The following is a 24,336-nucleotide window of genomic DNA, read 5'->3' as shown; positions in this document are numbered from 1 at the left end:
CGTATGAAGTTCAAAATCTTTAAGAGACATGATTAATGCAACACTTTTAATATTTTATTGTCCAATATCATTGGTTAAAGCTTGTTTTCGATAATCATGTTTTTGAGCCTCTGGTTCGGTTTAGTCAAATGACATTCACATGTATATAAAACCAAGAGACTTTTTAGGAATTATTGTGTAACTTATATTATAGTACTTATGGCAAGAGGAGTTCAGATAAACAAACCTTGTTATTAATGATCAATACAATTACATTATGGTTTTAAAATATAACCTACATTTTAACCATTTTTGTCACATTTGCATTGTACACAGTGAATTTGACACTGCAAATAAAGGTAAGAAAACAGCAGGGAGTACATGAGTAAAATGTAGAACATGGAAAATCTTTATTATGAAAGATACAACAGCATAATGTTCCCAGTTCATCTCTCTGGGCTCTGAATACATTTTAAACGCGCAGCTACGCAAACTCAGGATCAGACACGCGGATCACAGAGATCTGGCGCTCAGCACTACTGAAGAACCAGCAACATTTGACAGAAAAACACAAGAGAAAGAGAACAGAAGAGCGTGTGGGGGTCAGAGAGGCATGCGGTTTCCCTCTACGCTGATCTTCACCGCGTGTCCCGTCTTCGTCAGCCGCTTGATGTCAGCGAAGCGGCGCAGCTGTTTATCTACTCGTGACATGCCCTTCTTCATCGGACCCTGAGCGGCAGAGAGGAAGAGTCAAACACACTGTGGGAAACTACTGCATGTAAAAACAAGCCCGTTTAAAATAACTCAATGTTTTTTTAAATTAACAAAAAATAAAGGAAATTATTACAAAAAAACTAGATTATTTTTTAATTATATAAAAAAGGAAATTACAAGCAAAAAACAAGCCAATTAAAAATATATTAATATAATAAAAAAAATGTATAAAAAAAAGAATACTACAAGAGATAAGCCAATTAAAAATATATCAATATTTCTTTTTTAAATTAACAAAAATACATTAATAGGAAACTATTACAAAAAAATATATATATATATATTAATTTCTTTAATTATAAAAAACCCAGGAAACTATTACAAAGGGGAAAAACAATTAAAAATATATGATTTCATTTTAAATAACAGATAATGAATAAATAGCAAACTATTACATGCAAAAACAAGGCAATTAAAATATTTTTTAAATGAAAAAATAAATACAAGCTAAAAAATAATCTTAGTATTTTTTTCAATTAACAAAAATAATAAATAGGGAACTATTACATGTGAAAAAAGACAATTAAAAATATCAATATTTTATAAATAAAAAAAATAGGAAACTTATAAGCAAAAACACGGCAATTAAAAATATATTTTTTTAAATTAACAAAAATATAGAAACTATTACAAGCAAATACAAAACAATTAATAATATATATATATATAACAAAAAAAAAATACACAAAAAAGTAAATAGGAAAGTATTACAAGCAAATTAAAAATCTTTATTCTATTTTTTAGAAATAGGACATTATTATAAATAATTACATTTAAAAAAGGAAACTATCATAAGCTACAACAAGCCAAAAAAAAAAAAAATATATATATATATGTGGAAACTTTTATAGGCAAAAGTCAATCCTTTTATTTTAAATAAAATAAACAGGAAATTACTAAAAGCAAAGTCGCTTGACTTACAAACACTAAAAGAAAGATCAAGTCCATTAAAAATGTGCATTTGCCTCTATTACAATAAAAAACAAGCAAGTTCCTGTGAGAATCAGCCAGAGCTGATAATGAACACACACTTGAAGCGCTGAGTTTTAATGTTGCTTTCACACACACTTCGTCCCGTTTATGGTAAGAAACACCCAAAACCAAGTATGGTGGAATTAGTTTTAGTAACTTTCATTAAAGGTGCATTGTGTAATATTTAGGAGGATCTGTTGACAGAAATGCAATATCATATACATAACAGTTTTCAGTGATGTATAAAGACCTTCCTTAATGAACCGTTATGTTTTTATCACCTTAGAAAGAGCATTTCTATCTACACACACACACACCGCGGGTCTCCTTACATCGACATGTTTCTACGGTGGCCCTGAACGGACACACGCGTTTCCTCACTATGTTTTTCTTCATGATAAGAAGCTTTAGCTAAAGCCAGCGAATAAAACGCTGACACAATGATGAACAAGTGACAATAATATTCACTATTACATATCGTTTCACTGTATAATTAAGTAAACCTAATTTCTTACTTTATCTGTGTAAAGAAAGCTCATTGTTTAACTGCTACTCTCTGCTGTCTCAGACGACGACATCACTTCCTGTCGCCACCGTAACTTCTGTTGGGTGCAATTCACAACCTCACCACTAGATGCCGCTAAAATCACACACTGCACCTGTTTGAGGACTGGTTTAAGGGGCCCTATTTTAACGATATAAGCGCATGGTCAAAGGCTTAGGGTGTCTGAATCCACTTTTGCTAGTTTAACGACGGGAAAAACGGTCAGCGCTCCCGGCGCTGGTGTAAAAGAGTTGTTCCTATTCTCTTAATGAGTAATGGGTGTGTTTTGGGCTTTACGTGCAATAAACCAATCAGAGTCTCATCTTCCATTTCCTTTAAATGCCAGTTGCGCCATGGCAGATTCTGCTCGTGCGCAAGGTTAAAGGTGTGTGTGTGTTTGAGGTTAAAGCTGTGTGTGTGTGTGTGTGTTTGTGTTTGTGTGTGTGCGTGTGTGTGCGTGCGCGCGAGGTTAAAGCTCAAACAGACCATCTATGGGACAAGCCGGATTCCACCATATCTTTATGTACACAATAATAATCTTTTACATTGTAATTCTTTTATTTTTAATATTTGGCATGTTTCTGTGCTGCTGCTCCTCCCGTTGTGTGTAATAATCAGAGTGTGTGTAATAAGCAGCGTGTGTGTGTGTAATAAGCAGCGTGTGTGTGTGTAATAAGCAGTGTATCTGCGAGTTGTGGACCCAAACACGCTCTTTATATAATAACAAAAAATATATACACTGCACCATTGACTTTAGAGCAGGATTCAGTTGGTCAATGGCTCAGTCTATTTCAGTTCCTCAAAATAGAAACGCGTCAACAATGTGCCATGGGCGCAAAAGCGTTTGCTATTTAAACAATAGCAGGACGTGAAAATGATAATTGCGTCAGGCTGAAACTAGCGAAACACACTTGCGTCGCACCGGGTGTGTGATAGGGCCCCTGGTGTTAGTTAGGGTCTCTCCTTCACTACGCTGTCTCCAGTGCAGCATGCAGAGCCATGCAGACACTTACTGCCCCCTCAGGCGGGACCAGGAACTACAGGGGCATTCGGTTCCCCTCAATGCTGATTTTCACAGCACCCTGTGGGCGCCTCTGCTTTCTCTCCTCTGCAAAACGCCGTTTGTGCTTCTCCATCAGGCTGAGGCCTTTCCTTAAGCTCGTCTACCAATCACATAACAGTCAAAAAACTCCCCCGCCAATCAGATTAAAGCGGGGATACTTGAGGAATTGAAATGTGCAAACTCTACATTTAATACATTTTTTTTAGTCAGGTAAAAAAAAAAAAACTCCCCTCACTCTTGATTTGAGCAAGAGACACCTGTCAATCATTCCTCTGCACTTATGCTCCGCCCCCCACACACATGCCCCGCCCACTTACTCGGTTTGAGTCCCCATCCACGTTCCATTTGGGCCGAACCACGTAGTCCTTATTGGACGGCATCGGCACACGAGCCCTCGCACAAAAGCCTGGGTCACCCGGCCTTAACGCCCTGAGAGAGAGAGATTTATTAACAATAATAAAAAAATAAAATGTATTATATATTAAAAAGTTATAACATACACATTTAAATATAATAAAATTATAATATATACACATTTATACACATATATAACATAAGATGTTAAGATTTCAATTTTCATTAATTAGCATTAAGAAAAAAAATTCATTTTAATATATATATTATAATTTGTATATTTCAATACGATAAAATATTAAATCAATAATTTATTAATTAGCATTAAGAAACACATTAAATTAACCAAATTGTAATACATTTAATTATAAATTGTATTAGATTAATTATAATAAAACATTAAATAATCACTTTTATTAATTAGCAATAATCCAAATATTACATTATAATATATTATACAAATTATAGAATACATTTTAAATGTATTAGATTATATGAAAATGTATTATATTATATTAAATTATAATAATTTTTATCAGTTAGCATTAACGATTGAACAACAATAAATTACACAATAGTTTGCAATAATATGAAAAATTTAAATATAATCAATAATAAATTAATCCCTTTCATTAATTCAGTCATTTAATATATAAATATATTAAATAACTGAATTATACAAATTTTAATTTTTAAATTATAGTAATATATTAAATACATTTTATTATAGTAAGATATTAAATTATAATGAAATACACAAATTATACAATACAAATACACTCTATAATAAAATTATATAAATGGAATACTAAATTATAAATTATAATAATTGAATAGTTATTAATAATTACATTAAATCAAACTAGCTGGGATATCGTTTTTTAAAACTACGGCGGGGAAATAAAAAAAAAAGTGGAGATTCTCACAAAAGAAATGAAAATTGTGCATAAAATAAAATATTTTAGGACAGATAAAACTTTTGTAATGTGGCATTTTCATAAGATTAAGCACATTTATATAATAAATAATATATTTAAATTGTGGCATATTTATAAATGATAGTAGTGTCTATATGCCAATTAAACATTAAAATTGCCTTTATTATCTTTACACAAAAGTGTGTGTTTTCATCTGACTGGTTATGTGTGATTCTCCATAAAACTTCACTAAACTACTATGAAGACTAGAATCCAGAGAGAAATGAAAGGAACTGTCAGCCGTACTTCTCCTCTCCCGTCAGCACCTTCTCCAGATCTCTGCGAGGAGTCTGTCCACCGGAACTGCGGGAGGAGAAACACACACACACACACACACACACACTGAGACGGAGAGCAGAGGAATCATGGGATATGCTCAGGCAAACATGTTTGAGTCGGATGCGTGTGAAGCAGAGTTTGATCACATTCGCCTGAATTTGAAAACCTCAGTAAACACACACACACACACTCACACACACACACACACACTCACATGCCTTCAGTGTTTAAAGAGCTCAAGGTGAGAGGGAATGAAAACGGAGTGATAGAGGTCAAAGGTCAGGACGCATCACAGTCATCACTACTGAGACTGATAGAACTTTTCACGATAGAACAGAACGTGATGACGGAATGTTCAAAGTCCGATCGAACAGAGTAGAATATGATCAAACTAAAAACTAATAGAATCTGAGCGTGAATAGATTCAACAAATCTGAATCAATTAAGAACCGATAGAACAACCTGATACAAGTCTATTGTAGTCTCACTACAAAAGTGATTTTATCTCTGTATTTCATATATTTGTATATTGTTTGTTTAACATTAATGACAGACAGGAATATTAGGCTGCCGTCACTTTAAGACCGAATGCACAGATCCAATATACTGATACACATCTGTTTTCTGTCTCAATGGTTCACGTAAGTCATAAGAGACTGTTACGGAAACTTGCTGAGATGGAGATTATGACATCACTTTGCATGTATGTGTCCGTTCAAGCGCAAATAGACGAGAAAGAGAACAGAATTCGTAATAGATAATAGCGAGAGAGTAACAAATCAAGTTCTCTTTCGCATCTTCTCGCGCTCGAGAGGCTTAAAATCTCTTAATTGTTTAAACTTGACAGGACCTAAAACGCCTTCGCTCTGTGATGGTTAAACTTTGCAATTGCCAAAATAGGGACATTAGTTTGGCTGTAATGCTCGGTCACTTGCAAAACAGTCAAAACCAACATGTAAAAGAATCGTGATAAAATCGTGATTTTCCTGAAAAAAAAAAAAAATCGTGATATGATAAGTTTGCCATATCGCCCACCGCTACATCAGTGTTAGAAACATTCCTGAACTTGAGACAGGGTCATGCTCTCTCTCTCTCACACACACACACTGAACCTGAGTGCAGGAGCAAAGACGTCGAGCTCCTCCGGCCTCTCACACTCACACACTCACACACTCACACACTCACACACTCACACACTCACACACTCACACACTCACACACTCACACACTCACACACTCACACACTCACACACTCACACACTCACACACTCACACACTCACACACTCACACACTCACACACTCACACACTCACACTCACACTCACACTCACACTCACACTCACACTCACACTCACACACTCACACACTCTCACACTCACACACTCACACTCACACTCACACTCACACTCACACACTCACACTCACACACTCACACACTCACACACTCACACACACACACACACACACACACACACACACACACACACACACACACACACACACACACACACACGAAAGAGATGAGGAGAACATCACTGGCTGCGTTTACATGCACAACTTCTGTTTCTATTGGACTGAATTCATTCTGATTGATGAATCTGAATGTAGAGTTTACATGAACGCTAAACATGTGATCCGGTTGATGTGTGTGTTTATACGTCACAAGCTTCAAATCGGGATAGTATTTTGACATGTGCTCACTGCACGAATAAACAGAGTTTCCCTCAGTTTGCACATAATAACTTTTCCTACATTGATTCTTTATTAGTTTTAACAGTGTTAATGATCGCACGTTAACAGAAGACTTAATATTTATCCATTTCTGGTGATAATTTGGAGACTATAATCATATGGAGAGTTGTTCTGTGCTGCTTATATTTATCACGTCTCATGTCGTGTGTGGATGAGAGTCTGAAATGAGGACTGGTGGACGTTGTCCTGCTCCACTTCACAGACACAGTGAAAGAAGAATTATAGAATAACGAGACACTCGTTTATAAGACACTTTATTCAACAGGAAGAACAGCTCGTTCCTCGCGTCATTACGCTAGTTCTACATCCTTTCAGTTTAAATTTTTTAATCCGATGAAGTGTTTACATGTTCTCTCGATCGGATTAGAAAAGGAATAAACTACCGCTCTCAATCCGATGGAAATGTCAATCGGAGAGATTAAGGTGTTTACATGAAGTCCGATCACTGCCGGATTCTTAGTGTGCATGTAAACGTGGCCAGAGCTGCAGTGACGAGTGTTACCTGAGTCTCCGGCGCGGGGCGATCTGCTGGTCCAGGTCTCTCTGCTGTCTCTCTTCTCTCGTCATTCCCTTATAGTTCGACGTTAAGCCGAAGATGGGCCGCGACCACTCATCTGTGCGCACACACACACATCTGGTTTTGAAGGGACTCTCCATAGACATAATGGTTTTTATACTGTACAAACTGTATATTTTGTCTCTTTACACTAACCCCACCCCAAAACCACACATGATGGAAACACACACACACACTAACCCTAACCCTACCCATCACACACACACACACACTAACCCGACCCCTAAACCTACTCATCTCACACACACACTTACACACACACACACTAACCCTACCCATCACACACACACACTAACCCGACCCCTAAACCTACTCATCACACACACACACACACACACACACACACACACACACACACACACACACACACACACACCAACCCGACCCCTAAACCTACTCATCTCACATACACAACAACAGTAACCCGACCCCTAAATCCACCCATCTCACTCTCTCAAACACACACACACACACACACACACACACACACCAACCCGACCCCTAAACCTACTCATCTCACATACACAACAACAGTAACCCGACCCCTAAATCCACCCATCTCACTCTCACACACACACACTAACCCGACCCCTAAACCTACTCATCTCACATACATACACACACACAGTAACCCGACCCCTAAATCCACCCATCTCACTCTCACTCTCACACACACTCACACTAACCCGACCCCTAAACCTACCTATCACACACACACACACACACACACACACACACACACACACACACACACACACACACACACACACACACACACACACACACACTAACCCGACCCCTAAACCTACCCATCTCACTCTCACACACACTCACTCTCTCACACACACACACACTAACCCGACCCCTAAACCTACCCATCACACACACTCTCTCTCTCTCACACACACACACTAACCCGACCCCTAAACCTACCTCTCTCACACACACACCTAAACCTACTAATCAAACAAAATTTCTGCAGTTTTACATTTTCAACAAAACTCATTCTGTCTGATTTATAAGCTTGTTTCCTCAATTTAGGCCCGCAGTGACACGAGTCCCCATGAGTCTGTGTGCATTCAGGTTTAAGTCCCCACCAGGGTAGAAAAACATGTACACACACACAGATTACAGCAGGAACACACACTCAAACACATATAGAGAGTTCGTACTGATGAGTTTGAGCGCGAGGTCTTTGTTGGGCCGGGACTCTTTAGGGTGTTTGTAAAGGTACATGACGGCTCGTCCGATCCCACTGAGCTTCAGTGTTTCCTGACTCACGCTGGGCAACTGGGAACAAACAAACAAATGCCATTAATTACAACCTTCAGGATCCCCTTCTTTTTTTTAATTGAACTTTTACAATCTTAAAAGGACAAAATAGGAAGATAATAAAAAAAGATGGTCCTCACTCCATCGACAAATAAATAAATAAAGTAGTATTTGAGTTTATTGCCATATCAGCATTCAAATAAATAAATATATATATATATATATATATATATATATATATATACACACACACATATTATATATATATATATATATATATATTTTTTTTATGCATGCATGCATAAATTACATACAAATATATATCAACATCTATATACATTTTTTATTTATTTATGCATGCATATATTAAATAAAAAAAAATATATATAAGCACATGAAGCAACAACTTGTGCGTGATGAAGCCAGTATAATGCAGTAAAATGCAAAAAAGGGCAGTTAAAAGGGCAAAAAAGCCCCAGTTTGAGTTTTTGTCTCATTTATATCATATGATATAGTAGGGCTGGGCGATAAAATGCTATCGGTATTTATCGACGGTAAACCATTGTCGGTAACAATATAAAAATGTTCGATATAGCGCTCGATATTTGCATTAAAATGCGCACGCATCGCCCGTAGACCTTAGGGTTCACTCCGCCCAAGTTTCAGTGCTTCGCCCTAATGTAGTCAAAGTCAATCTCTGCCTAGGAAATCACCGTGTCTTAATCTGCATTGCTCTTTGTACTCGTTGTGAATACCCAGGCGACACGAAGTAATAAGGTTTCCAGTAACAATCCGGCAACAACTACATTAGGGCTTTGATTCAATTCATTATGCTAAGCTAAGCTAGCGGCCGCGCTGCCAGACTAAAAATGCGTTTGCCCTCCTATCTAAATGTAGGGGAGACTGTGAATAACCACCATTTCAAAAGACGGTGGCGTGTTCCTTTAAAGGAATAATTCGCACAAAAATAAAAAATTCTGCCGTTGAAGCCTAAAAGTTTATGTAATAAATTCTGTTGATCAAATAAAAAAATTTTTTTTCTAAAGCTACTTTTTGTAACGCCTATTTAATGCTTTTCTCATCTAACACAATAATGACTTTAAGTGATCTTTTGGGGTTAATTTCCAAATTTGATTAGATTAATTTGCGATTAATCCGATAATAATTAAATCACCACATCGTGTAATAAACTAGACTACAAATTTTAATCGATTGACAGTCCTATATATCCCCTAAAAAAAAAAACGCATGCATGCATTTACTTATTTTACTTACACATACATTCATCATAGGGTGTAATACAACGATGTCAGGTATGTATAGGACATGTGTTGCATCTTTAAGATTATGTGGCAGACTCACTTCTTGCAGGATCTTGAGGAGTTCCTCTCGGATCTTGAGTGCTGGGAGACTCCGATCCGGGAGAGGACTGATCCACTCCTTAATGGCAGCCATCACACCGCTGTCTATAAACGTCTCCTTCAGGTCCTGCCTACACACACACACTTAAATCACACTTCTATTCTAATATCATAAAGACTACAGACTCTACACACACACGTTGATGCTTCAACTAGACGAGGAAACACTCACTTCTTTAAATGCATCACCACTGTGGGGAGCAGCATGAGCTTCTTCAGAGCTGGTTTCTTTGCACTGTTTAGAGTCCGGTCCTCCTGAAAAAAAACACACACACACACACACACACACACACACACACACACACACACACACACACACACACACACACACACACACACACACACACACACACACACACACAGTGTAAGTGTGGTACTGTAAACATGATTCCTGTCCCACTGAGGGACGAGTTATGATCATTTTCTATGATAAATCAACAGTATATCACAGATACTCTCGACACTAAAGGATTAGTTCACTTCAGAATTATAATTCCCTGATAATTCACTCTCCCCCACGTCATCCAAGATATTCATGTCTTTCTTTCTCATGTGGAAAAGAAATGAAGGTTTTTGAGGAAAACACTCCAGGATTTTCTCCATATAGTGACTTCAATGCGGTCCAACGGGTCGAAGGTCCAAATGTGAGTTTCAGTGCAGCTTCAAAGTCTCGACACGATCCAGCCGAGGAATAAGAGTCTGATCTAGACTAACCAGCGCACATTTTATTACAAAATAAACATTTAGATGCTTTTATACCACTAATGCTCGTCTTACACTAGCGCCACACATTACGTAATCACGATGAAAGGTCACGCGTTGAGTTTATAACTCCTATTGAACCAAATACCTTTTTGATAGAGATTGAATGTTTGAATGTTTTTTAATTATGAGTGATGTGACTTCCTCCCATTCTTGTGTAAATAGTTTCTGTTTTGAAACTGAGGATAATTAAAGAGATACATCGAGGTGTTTTGTATTATGAAAGATTTGTCACTGGAGAGTTTTGCTATTCCTGTTTAACGAATATTTTTGTAAACTGGTAAAGCTGTGAAAGTGACGCATGTGAACAGATGTGAATTATATCCCTTTGCAATAAAAAAAGAAAGAAAGAAAGAAAGATAGACGGAAGAACCGACCCAGTGTTTGCTAAGAGAACGTGCAAAGACGAAGTCAAACACCATTTACAACAAAAATAAAAAGGTAAAACAACGATGTCGGATGATTTTGAAGTTTGAGGAGAAAATAAAGTGAGTTTTTCGCCCTATCCTACATTTCTGAACCGGAACATACGCGAGACCTTCCAACGTGATTACGTAATGTGTGGCGCTAGTGTAAGACGAGCATTAGTGGTATAAATGTATCTAAATGTTTATTTTGTAATAAAATGTGCGCTGGTTAGTCTAGATCAGACTCTTATTCCTCGGCTGGATCGTGTCGAGACTTTGAAGCTGCACTGAAACTCACATTTGGACCTTCGACCCGTTGGACCGCATTGAAGTCTCTATAAGGAGAAAATCCTGGAGTGTTTTCCTCAAAAACCTTCATTTCTTTTCCACATGAGAAAGAAAGACGTTAATATCTTAGATGACGTGGGGGAGAGCGAATTATCAAGAAATATTAATTCTGACGTGAACTAATCCTTTAAGTTAATGATTCTCCCGAAACACACACACACACACACACCTCTGCAGCTTCTGTCATTTTGGTGATCATCGCGCTCACGACATCATCTGCGTCACTGATGAACGTTCCTCCGTCTCGATTCCGTCTGCGTTTGCCACTCTGAGCTTTCTTACGGGCCAACATGATGTCAAAGTCTGACATGTGGGACATGCTGAAACACACACACACACACACACACACTATAACATCTCCTACATCTGCAAAAACACATTCTTAACGCTTTCATTCTTAACTCACTTCCTGTTTGCTGTTACTACAGTAGTCAACATTTGAAGTGGATCAAAACCTTTCATTAAAGTTATACATGAATTTTGAACAATACCCGCTCTTGTCTTAGAACAACTTTGATTAACTTTTTATATCCACCGACTACTATACATTAACGGATGGAGGGAATCACACACTCTTTCCCGCTTCTGTCCACATCATCATCATCTGAATCCGAGTCGTTGTCCATTTCCTTCTGTCCCGAGACCTGAGTCTGCGTCCGCTCGCCCTCCAGCTCATCCTGATTAAAGCCCTGAACACACACGACAAATTAATCATTCCCTTTACATACACACAGTACAGTCACATATACTATATAGCAGATCTCAATTGCTTGACTGTTTATATCAGTACTTCTCAAAGTCCGGACTCTGGTCCGGATCCGGACCCGGAGGGAATTCAATCCCGAGCCGCCTCCATTTCGTATTTCAAGAGCACTAATTGTGTGTAAGGGATTAAAAGGGTTGATTTCCTACTTTGATAAACGCATGTTAAAATTATTTGTTTATTTTTTGAGATGGTCCGAAATTGAAAGGCGAGATATTTAAAGTTTTCCTCCGTGAATTAGTTGCCATGACATCCAGTGAGCGTATGACTTTTGACGTAATCGGGCGCAACGCGACACTTCACCGCAGTAAGCGTCTGAATGGGTGTGGAGGATGTCATTGTCCAGGAAAAGAAAAGTTGATGAAGAAAATAGAGTTTTCAAAGATGATTGGACAGAGAGGTATGCGTTCACAGATATCGCAAGTCTCCCGGAAGTTCCAGGAGTCTCCCGCATATTGATAGCGGCTCCCTGATGCCGCAAATTAGTTCAAATCTCCCGCAATCTAGAGCTCGCGAGCTCCAAACCGTGTAGCACGCGCACGGCAGAGAGGGAGAGAGCGACCTAACGTGTGTGTGTGCCCCTCATGAAGCGCATGTAAGCCCCATCCAACCCCCCCCAATAAAAACCAAACAATCTCTCATCATTATTCATATGCGACTGTGACGTAATTAATGTAACTTTACTCACTGTAAACTCCTCCTCTTCTTCATCGCCGGACTCTCCGAAGATATCTGCAATCATTTTCCTGAGGGACAGAAAGAGACGGTTACATTCACTGACACACACACACTCACTCACTGACACACACACAGACACACACTCACTGACACACACACAGACACACACAGACACACACTCACTGACTGACACACACACTCACTGACTGACACACACACTCACTGACTGACACACACACTCACTGACTGACACACACACTCACTGACTGACACACACACACACTCACTGACTGACACACACACACACACTCACTGACTGACACACACACTCACTGACTGACACACACACTCACTGACTGACTGACACACACACTCACTGACTGACTGACACACACACTCACTGACTGACTGACACACACTGACTGACTGACACACACTCACTGACTGACTGACACACACTCACTGACTGACTGACACACATACACACACACTCACTGACTGACTGACACACACACACACACACACTCACTGACTGACACACACACACACACACACACTCACTGACTGATACACACACACACACTCACTGACTGACACACACACACACACACACACTCACTGACTGACACACACACACACTCACTGACTGACACACACACACACACTCACTCACTCACTCACTCACTGACTGACACACACACACTCACTCACTGACTGACACACACACACACACTCACTGACACACACACACACACACACACAAACACACACACACACACACACACACACACACACACACAGACTGACACACACACACACTCACTGACTGACACACACACACACTCACTGACTGACACACACACACACTCACTGACTGACACACTCAGTCACTGACTGACACACTCAGTCACTGACTGAGACACTCAGTCACTGACTGAGACACTCAGTCACTGACTGAGACACTCAGTCACTGACTGAGACACTCAGTCACTGACTGAGACACTCAGTCACTGACTGAGACACTCAGTCACTGACTGAGACACTCAGTCACTGACTGAGACACTCAGTCACTGACTGACACACTCAGTCACTGACTGACACACTCAGTCACTGACTGACACACTCAGTCACTGACTGACACACTCAGTCACTGACTGACACACTCAGTCACTGACTGACACACTCAGTCACTGACTGACACACTCAGTCACTGACTGACACACTCAGTCACTGACTGACACACTCAGTCACTGACTGACACACTCAGTCACTGACTGACACACTCAGTCACTGACTGACACACTCAGTCACTGACTGACACACTCAGTCACTGACTGACACACTCAGTCACTGACTGACACACTCAGTCACTGACTGACACACTCAGTCACTGACTGACACACTCAGTCACTGACTGACACACTCAGTCACTGACTGACACACTCAGTCACTGACTGACACACTCAGTCACTGACTGACACACTCAGTCACTGACTGACACACTCAGTCACTGACTGACACACTCAGTCACTGACTGAGACACTCAGTCACTGACTGAGACACTCAGTCACTGACTGAGACACTCAGTCACTGACTGAGACACTCAGTCACTGACTGACACACTCAGTCACTGACTGACACACTCAGTCACTGACTGACACACTCAGTCACTGACTGACACACTCAGTCACTGACTGACACACTCAGTCACTGACTGACACACTCAGTCACTGACTGACACACTCAGTCACTGACTGACACACTCAGTCACTGACTGACACACTCAGTCACTGACTGACACACTCAGTCACTGACTGACACACTCAGTCACTGACTGACACACTCAGTCACTGACTGACACACTCAGTCACTGACTGACACACTCAGTCACTGACTGACACACTCAGTCACTGACTGACACACTCAGTCACTGACTGACACACTCAGTCACTGACTGACACACTCAGTCACTCACTGACACACTCAGTCACTCACTGACACACTCAGTCACTCACTGACACACTCAGTCACTGACACACTCAGTCACTGACACACTCAGTCACTGACACACTCAGTGACTGACACACTCAGTGACTGACACACTCACTGACTGACACACTCACTGACTGACACACTCACTGACTGACACACTCACTGACTGACACACTCACTGACTGACACACTCACTGACTGACACACTCACTGACTGACACACTCACTGACTGACACACTCACTGACTGACACACTCACTGACTGACACACACACTCACTGACTGACACACACACTCACTGACTGACACACACACTCACTGACTGACACACACACTCACTGACTGACACACACACTCACTGACTGACACACACACTCACTGACTGACACACACACTCACTGACTGACACACACTCACTGACACACACACTCACTGAATTACACTCACTCACTGACTGACACTCACTCACTGACTGACACTCACTCACTGACTGACACTCACTCACTGACTGACACTCACTCACTGACTGACACTCACTCACTGACTGGCACTCACTCACTGACTGACACTCACTCACTGACTGACACTCACTCACTGACTGACACTCACTCACTGACTGACACTCACTGACTGACACTCACTCACTGACTGACACTCACTCACTGACTGACTGACACTCACTCACTCACTGACTGACTGACACTCACTGACTGACTGACACTCACTCACTCACTCACTGACTGACTGACACTCACTGACTGACTGACACTCACTCACTGACTGACTGACACTCACTCACTGACACTCACTCACTGACTGACACACACACACTCACTGACTGACACACACTCACTGACTGACACACACTCACTGACTGACACACACTCACTGACTGACACACACTCACTGACACACACTCACTGACAGACTGACACACACACACTCTCACTGACTGACACACACACTCTCACTGACTGACACACACACTCTCACTGACTGACACACACACACTCACTGACTGACACACACTCACTGACTGACTGACACACACTCACTGACTGACACACACTCACTGACACACACTCACTGACTGACTGACTGACACTCACTGACTGACTGACTGACTGACACTCACTGACTGACTGACACTCACTGACTGACTGACACTCACTGACTGACTGACTGACACTCACTCACTGACTGACTGACTGACACTCACTCACTGACTGACTGACTGACACTCACTCACTGACTGACTGACTGACTGACACTCACTCACTGACTGACACTCACTCACTGACTGACTGACACTCACTGACTGACTGACACTCACTGACACTCACTCACTGACACTCACTCACTGACTGACACTCACTCACTGACACACACACACTCACTGACTGACACACACTCACTGACTGACACACACTCACTGACTGACACACACACACTCACTGACTGACACACACACACTCACTGACTGACACACACACACACACTCACTGACTGACACACACACACTCACTGACTGACACACACACACTCACTGACTGACACACACACACTCACTGACTGACACACACACACTCACTGACTGACACACACACACTCACTGACTGACACACACTCACTCACTGACTGACACACACTCACTCACTGACACACACTCACTCACTGACTGACACACACACACACTCTCACTGACTGACACACACACACTCACTGACTGACAGACACTCACTGACTGACTGACACACACTCACTGACTGACACACACTCACTCACTGACTGACACACACTCACTGACTGACACTCACTCACTGACTGACACTCACTCACTGACTGACACTCACTCACTGACTGACACTCACTCACTGACTGACACTCACTCACTGACACACGCTCACTCACTCACAGACGCTCACTCACTCACTCACAGACGCTCACTCACTCACTCACAGACGCTCACTCACTCACAGACGCTCACTCACTCACAGACGCTCACTCACTCACAGACGCTCACTCACTCACAGACGCTCACTCACTCACTCACAGACGCTCACTCACTCACAGACGCTCACTCACAGACGCTCACTCACAGACGCTCACTCACTCACTCACTCACAGACGCTCACTCACAGACGCTCACTCACAGACGCTCACTCACTCACTGATGCTCACTCACTCACTGACACTCACTCACAGACGCTCACTCACTCACTCACAGACGCTCACTCACTCACTCACAGACGCTCACTCACTCACTCACAGACGCTCACTCACTCACTCACAGACGCTCACTCACTCACTCACAGACGCTCACTCACTCACTCACTCACAGACGCTCACTCACTCACTGACACTCACTCACAGACGCTCACTCACTCACTGACACTCACTCACTCACTGACGCTCACTCACTGACGCTCACTCACTCACTCACAGACGCTCACTCACTCACTCACAGACGCTCACTCACAGACGCTCACTCACTCACTCACTCACTCACAGACGCTCACTCACTCACTCACAGACGCTCACTCACTCAATCACAGACGCTCACTCACTCACAGACGCTCACTCACTCACAGACGCTCACTCACTCACTCACAGACGCTCACTCACAGACGCTCACTCACTCACTCACAGACGCTCACTCACAGACGCTCACTCACAGACGCTCACTCACAGACGCTCACTCACTCACTCACTCACAGACGCTCACTCACTCACTCACAGACGCTCACTCACTCACTCACAGACGCTCACTCACTCACTCACAGACGCTCACTCACTCACTCACAGACGCTCACTCACTCACTCACAGACGCTCACTCACTCACAGACGCTCACTCACTCACAGACGCTCACTCACTCACTCACTCACTGACGCTCACTCACTCACTCACTCACAGACGCTCACTCACTCACAGACGCTCACTCACTCACAGACGCTCACTCACTCACTCACAGACGCTCACTCACTCACTCACAGACGCTCACTCACTCACTCACAGACGCTCACTCACTCACTCACAGACGCTCACTCACTCACTCACAGACGCTCACTCACTCACTCACAGACGCTCACTCACTCACTCACAGACGCTCACTCACTCACTCACAGACGCTCACTCACTCACTCACAGACGCTCACTCACTCACAGACGCTCTCACTGACACTCAGTCACTCACTGACACTCAGTCACTCACTGACACTGTCACTCACTGACACTCAGTCACTCACTGACACTCACTGACACTCACTCACTGACACTCACTCACTGACACTCACTCACTGACACTCACTCACTGACACTCACTCACTGACACTCACTCACTGACACTCACTCACTGACACTCACTCACTGACACTCACTCACTCACTGACACTCACTCACTCACTGACACTCACTCACTCACTGACACTCACTCACTGACACTCACTCACTGACACTCACTCACTCACTCACTGACACTCACTCACTCACTCACTCACTGACACTCACTCACTCACTCACTCACTCACTCACTCACTCACTGACACTCACTCACTCACTCACTGACACTCACTCACTCACTCACTCACACACAGGGGGTCTCTCTCTCTCTGTCTCTCTCTCTCTCACACACACACAAACACACACACTCACAGGGTGTCTCTCTCTCTCTCTCACACACACTCACACTGGGGTTGTGTCTCTCTCTCTCTGACACACACACACTGGGGTTGTCTCTCTCTCTATCTCTCTCTCTCTCTCTCTCACACACACACACACACACACACACACACACACACACACACACACACACACACACACACACACACACAGTTATGAGCACTAACTCTTCCTCATCGTCGCCGGACTCGCTGTCGCTGCCGAACAGAGCCTTCTCGTCCTTCTTCCCTCCATCCGCCTTCATCGCATCCTCCTCATCCTCACTGTCTGAGCCCAGCTCCTTCAGTTTAGCTGCTAAACTCTTATCAGGAGCTCCAAAGCCTTCATCACTGCCAGAGTCTTCATCATCAGACACCAGCCTGCTCTTCTTCACCTCTACAGAGTCACAACCATCATCATCATCATCATCACCAGATGACATCATACAGTGAGTGTTAATGACAGACAGTACCTTTCTCTTCATCTTCCTCACTGTCTGACAGGACGGCCTTCTTCCTCTTCACTGGAAGAGAATCCACAAAAAAATGTGATCACTGATAGATTATGAATTAATAGTGATCAGACTATAATAATAATAATAATATTGTAATAACATTAAAATTGTATTACTAATAGTACAAATAATTATGTATTTATTGTATGTAATTGTTAATAATATATAACAATACAATTAATAATATTATAATTAGATTATATTAGCATTACACATATAATATTATATTTAAGAAAATAATCATAACAGATTATGATCATTATATAATTATAACAATGAATTATTATATTTATAAAATTTATATAGAGAGGTTTAGGGGTCGGGTTAGTCTGTGTGTGTGTGTGTGTGTGTGTGTGTGTGTGTGTGTGTGTGTGTGTGTGTGTGTGTGTGTGTGTGTGTGTGTGTGTGTGTGTGTGTGTGTGTGTGTGTGTGTGTGTGTGTGTGTGTGTATGTATGTATGTGAGATGAGTAGGTTTAGGGGTCGGTTAGTGTGTGTGAGAGATGGGTAGATTTAGGGTAATATAATCTACTTTATTTAAGATTATAATCAACATAATTATAAAATATGTACTTTTAATTATAATAGTAAAATTATTTAAAAAGTATAAATTTAATTAAAATAAATTTAAATCATAATACAATATATACACATGTAAATAATACTACTATTATAAATTGTATATATAAAATCATATTATAATCCGATTACATTAGCATTATAAATATATTAACAAGACTAATTAATATTAATGTAATCTATAGTTTTATTAGGCCAACATAGTCTAATTATAATAACATAATAATGAAATTATGAATACATTAATAGAATTTATATATATATATATATTACACACACACACACACACACACACACACACAAATAAAGCAGACTATAGTAATTAACTACAAATAATCATATGTATATTATACATACACATGTATATACAGATCAAAAATGATAATGAAACAAGTTGTTTATAAGTAGTAAACAAACATACCAGGCTTCTCCTCCTCTTCCTCATCATCATCATCATCGCTAGCCAGAGCTCGTCGTTTTGGCTCTTCACCTTCATCACTTCCCGCCTCCTCCTTCGGCCGCTCCTCCTCTTCCTCACTGTCTGAGTTCATCACAGCTTTCCACTTCCCCGTCTCCTTCCTCCCTCCCTCCTCCTCCTCTTCCTCAGCATCAGAGTCTCTCTGAGTTTTCTGTTTGGGCTTGTCCTCGTCTGAAGCGCTGCCCGCATCTGATTTCGGGCTGTTTCTCTTCTCGGGTTCCTCCCGGTCGGAGTGTGTTTTCTCCTCCTCCTCTTCCTCGTCGTTCTCAGAGGTGCTGGCTCTTCTCTTCACAGGGGATCTGCCCTCCTCTTCCTCATCGCTGTCTGCAGGGCGGGGCGGCTCGGGCTCTGAGTCGCTCCCGTCTCCCGCTCCTCTCCCACGGGCCTCGTGATCCGAACTACTGTCTGCGTTCTCAGACTTCCTATCGCGTGCGGCGTCCTCGTTATCACTGCCGTCATCCTGCGTGACATCAGACAATTAACGTCGATGATATGAACACAACTGGAATCAAGCACAAAGCCCGAACATCAGACACAAACTCACGTCCGACTGCCGTGATCCGGGTCTTGCGTCTTCCTGCTCGTCCTGAACGGGAGTAGCGCTGCCATCATCTGAGCAAACACACATTCACACTCTGTTCAAACATTCAGCTTCCATCTCAGGGAGTGGGCGACCGTCGGACCTTCCCAAAAGTTCACATCACAATCTTATAACAAACAATCCTGATCTGAATTGTGATCTTCCCAATTTTGAGATGTACTATGGAGAATATCCAGACTAAAAACAAGCCTATGAACCGATCTATTTGCTCAACTTAAAACACAGTATTGCTTTAAACAATCAGTTGTCAAAATAGTCACTAAACCCTGAGTTAAATATTAAGTTATGTTATGAATTACATATACACTGATTATTATTAAAGCTACTAAAGTTATTCAGTCGAGAGCAGCGAGTGATTTTATCTTTAATGGCGCTTTACCACTCGGCGCGGGGCGGCTCGGTTCGGTTCGCTTTAGCTCGGTTGCTTTTCCACTGCAGTTAGTACCGCTTCAAAGTGGGTGGGATTATGACTGATCGTTATAGTTTATCCGCATCTCTGGAACAAACAAGAGGAACGTCTGCGCTTCTCGTCCACTGACCACGATTCAGCCATTTCTTTTTTTGGAAGTTTTCTTTACTTCAAGCAAGTCAAGCAAGTAGTTTTAAAACATTGGAGGCTGTTACTGGCTATTTAAATCCAACGAGTTTGATGTCTCGCGAATACAGTGACGCTGGTAGTGACGATTCTGTCTGTCTGACCAATCAGTGATCTGCAGTGCTTTCACGCCACATTTTAGTATCGGTACGGTACGCTTGGAACCTCAACAGAGGTGGTACCATTTAAAGCGTGTCGAAGCGAGCCGAACCGTACCGTACCATGCAGTGGAAAAGCGCCACAAGTGAGCCGTGCCGAACCGTACCGTACCATGCAGTGGAAAAACGCCATAACATTAATGATTTGCATTGAATGCACGGATCTAATGTAATGATACGCATCCGATTTCTTTCCCAAGGGTTTATTAATTTAAGGCTTAACTGACTGTCTAATGTAAATACTTGCCAATACGGATTTTTTGACATATTCGTGTGTATATTTAATTGTTTATGCACGGCTGAAACTCCACGTACATTTTGCTCGTCCGTGTTCCGCGAAAGCGTGTGGAAATCTCGCAGTTTAATGCGCTTTTAATAACTCTTTTTAAAATAAAGCAATCCCGCAGTCGACTGTATTTTACGACAGTCACGTTACATGATATGAACGTGAAGTTTAGGCTTTTAATGAGAGGGAGAAAGCACACCGCTTTAAAAGAAAGAAACGGCATGTGGCTCAATTACCATTTTATCTCGATTATCACGTTTTCATAATCGCTGGAAGCTAAAATCGAAACCGAAACTAAAATTTGATTCATCCGTTCATTTTTTTTTTAATTTTCACCCTTAAATGTATGAATTTTCGCCAATCATTATTACATATTCTGGACTTTAGCGACTCGTATATCTAACACATGGATCTCTACCTGTCATGATAATATAAAACTCTCCTGATATTACAGAAACAATTGCAAAAGAATAATATTTAGGAAGGTATTTATACCATCGTCACCTTTCTTTGTCAGAGCTCATTTCCTCAGTACATTCATCATCTGGCTCATATTCAATCACCATCTCAAAAAACAATTCTCAAAACTATCATTTTCAAAATCAATATTTTGACAGCTAACAGCTTCTTTACCAGATCCATCATCAAGTGACAGTGACACTAATATCTGACTGCGTTCAGTAAAACACTGAGCCATTTCAAGCTTTGCTGAGAATACTGTGATAATATTGGTAATTATTTGGTTTACTGTTCACATGATATAATCACAGATGAATCTTGTGGCATCTATTTTTTTTTAATCTGCTGTTTTAGTATATACAGTATGATCACATAATATACATAATGTACTAACGATATGATAAGGATTGTAAATATACTACCACTAATAAAATAAGAGTAAGCCTCTAAAGTAATATCTTCAGTATCAGATTGTAGTACGTACACAAAAACAGTGTTATTCTAAGGTACTCAAAGAATACCATGGCGCTTGTACAAAGACATTGTAATGCAGGTTTATCATATTCATACACCACAGTATTTACACGGTGCACCGAGGCATTGCAAAAAATATCACGGTGTCAAATGTCCAAAAAAACATGAAAATAATATTGTACTTAGATTAATTATAAAGTAATGCATGTGTCCTATACTCAAACACCATGATATACTAGGAATACCATGGTGTTTATTGTTTACCATAGTACATGTCAAAAAAACATGAAAATACCATGGTACTTTAATTATATGGTAATGCATGTGTACTCAAACACCATTCTATTTTAAGAATACCTTGGTATTACATAGTACATCTCCAAAAAACATGAACTTTGATTCATTTTATGGAAATGCATGTGTATTATAATCAAACACCATGATACACTAAGAATACCATGGTGTTACCGTGGTACATGTCCAAATGCATGGCATTACCATGGTATATGTCCAAAAACCATTAAAATACCATGGTAGTTTGATGAATTATATGGTAATGCTTGTGTACTATACTCAAACACCATGCTATGCTAAGAATACCATGGTGTTAGCATGTTAGTGTTTCGTAATTGTCTGGAAACAGAACAGTGTGTTGTGGTTGTTGTACCTGAGCGGATCTCCTCGTCTCCATCCATCTGGACTCTGGACGGAACCGCACTGCTTCAGTTTCACTTGAACACACACTCACTCACTCACACACACACACACACTGACGAATAACAATACACCCCAGAACAGAGTCTGGAGTGATGTCAGATCCGCGCCGGTACCGCAGTATCAGAACCCGGATCTTCTGTTGACCCGCGGAAATCTTCTATCTGTCCGAGTCTTTAACATGGGCTCTTATTAATTATACTATCGATGTATTACTGATGATCAATAATTGTCGGTGTTTCCATTCTTCCTCTAAAATGGTGGTGTCGCCGCGCAATGAACGCATGCGTGTGTGCGGGCCGGCGCTTTGAAATTACGTCAGTCAAAACGTCATCATTTCAGGGGCGGGGCATAACAAGCGCCCATTTCAGGTCTTTTGAGACTCGTGATTGTTTACATTTAAACATTTCAAATGTAATATAGTTGTTATTTTCATTTGTTCAGTGTGCTTGTCAATACCAAATGAATTGATATAGTATATAAATAAATGCCTTAAATATATTAACAAAATAAAACAAAAAAAGCGTAAGAAATTCAAGTCTGCTGTTTTTTATTTATTTTGGGGAAATATTTTATAGATTAGTGAAGATATAAAAAGAAATGTTTTTCTCAGTGTGAAACATTTTCTCTGGTACAGCCATCTACTATTTTGTACTGTAACATCAAAATATTTTAAAAAATGCAGACAAATATATATTTTGTGGATATTTTCACTCTTAAGATGCGTTAATGTTATTTTTTCAAATAAATGTTATTTCAAAGTTTTAAAAACCCAACTGTCACTAATAGAATGTTCAGCGCATTCCTTCCAAAAGCCAGTGATGATGCGATTGCCTATGATGTCATAAAGGCCTCAGAAGACCTGCTGATGTCATAATGACCTGCCTGTCTCTGGATCACTGTACAA

The 24,336-nt window shown here is 41.0% G+C and overlaps 1 protein-coding gene across 2 annotated transcripts; it reads right to left on the bottom strand.

Annotated features, from left to right (window-relative positions):
• Positions 1-365: 365 nt before the first annotated feature.
• On the bottom strand, positions 366-23,753 carry iws1 (interacts with SUPT6H, CTD assembly factor 1). 2 transcript variants are annotated; one of them, XM_077207141.1, is made up of 16 exons: positions 23,383-23,753; positions 20,687-20,754; positions 20,086-20,602; positions 19,046-19,096; positions 18,762-18,969; positions 12,933-12,990; positions 12,055-12,170; positions 11,651-11,801; positions 10,137-10,219; positions 9,906-10,035; positions 8,444-8,561; positions 7,197-7,308; positions 4,910-4,966; positions 3,650-3,761; positions 3,283-3,432; positions 366-708 (listed from the first exon to the last, which is right to left on the bottom strand). In XM_077207141.1, the coding sequence occupies exons 1-15, from the start codon at positions 23,408-23,410 to the stop codon at positions 3,307-3,309; spliced, it is 1,935 nt and encodes a 644-aa protein (XP_077063256.1). In that variant the 5' UTR covers positions 23,411-23,753; the 3' UTR covers positions 366-708; positions 3,283-3,306. The 2 variants fall into 2 exon arrangements, with proteins under 2 accessions (XP_077063256.1, XP_077063255.1); XM_077207140.1 differs by lacking the exon at positions 3,283-3,432.
• Between the last annotated feature and the right edge of the window lie 583 nt (positions 23,754-24,336).

This window comes from Siphateles boraxobius, unplaced genomic scaffold (assembly GCF_051911475.1).
Source record: "Siphateles boraxobius isolate OS27281-9 unplaced genomic scaffold, OSU_SipBor_1 6, whole genome shotgun sequence".
NCBI lineage: Eukaryota > Metazoa > Chordata > Actinopteri > Cypriniformes > Leuciscidae > Siphateles > Siphateles boraxobius.
This window is presented reverse-complemented; position numbering and strand designations above follow the sequence as displayed.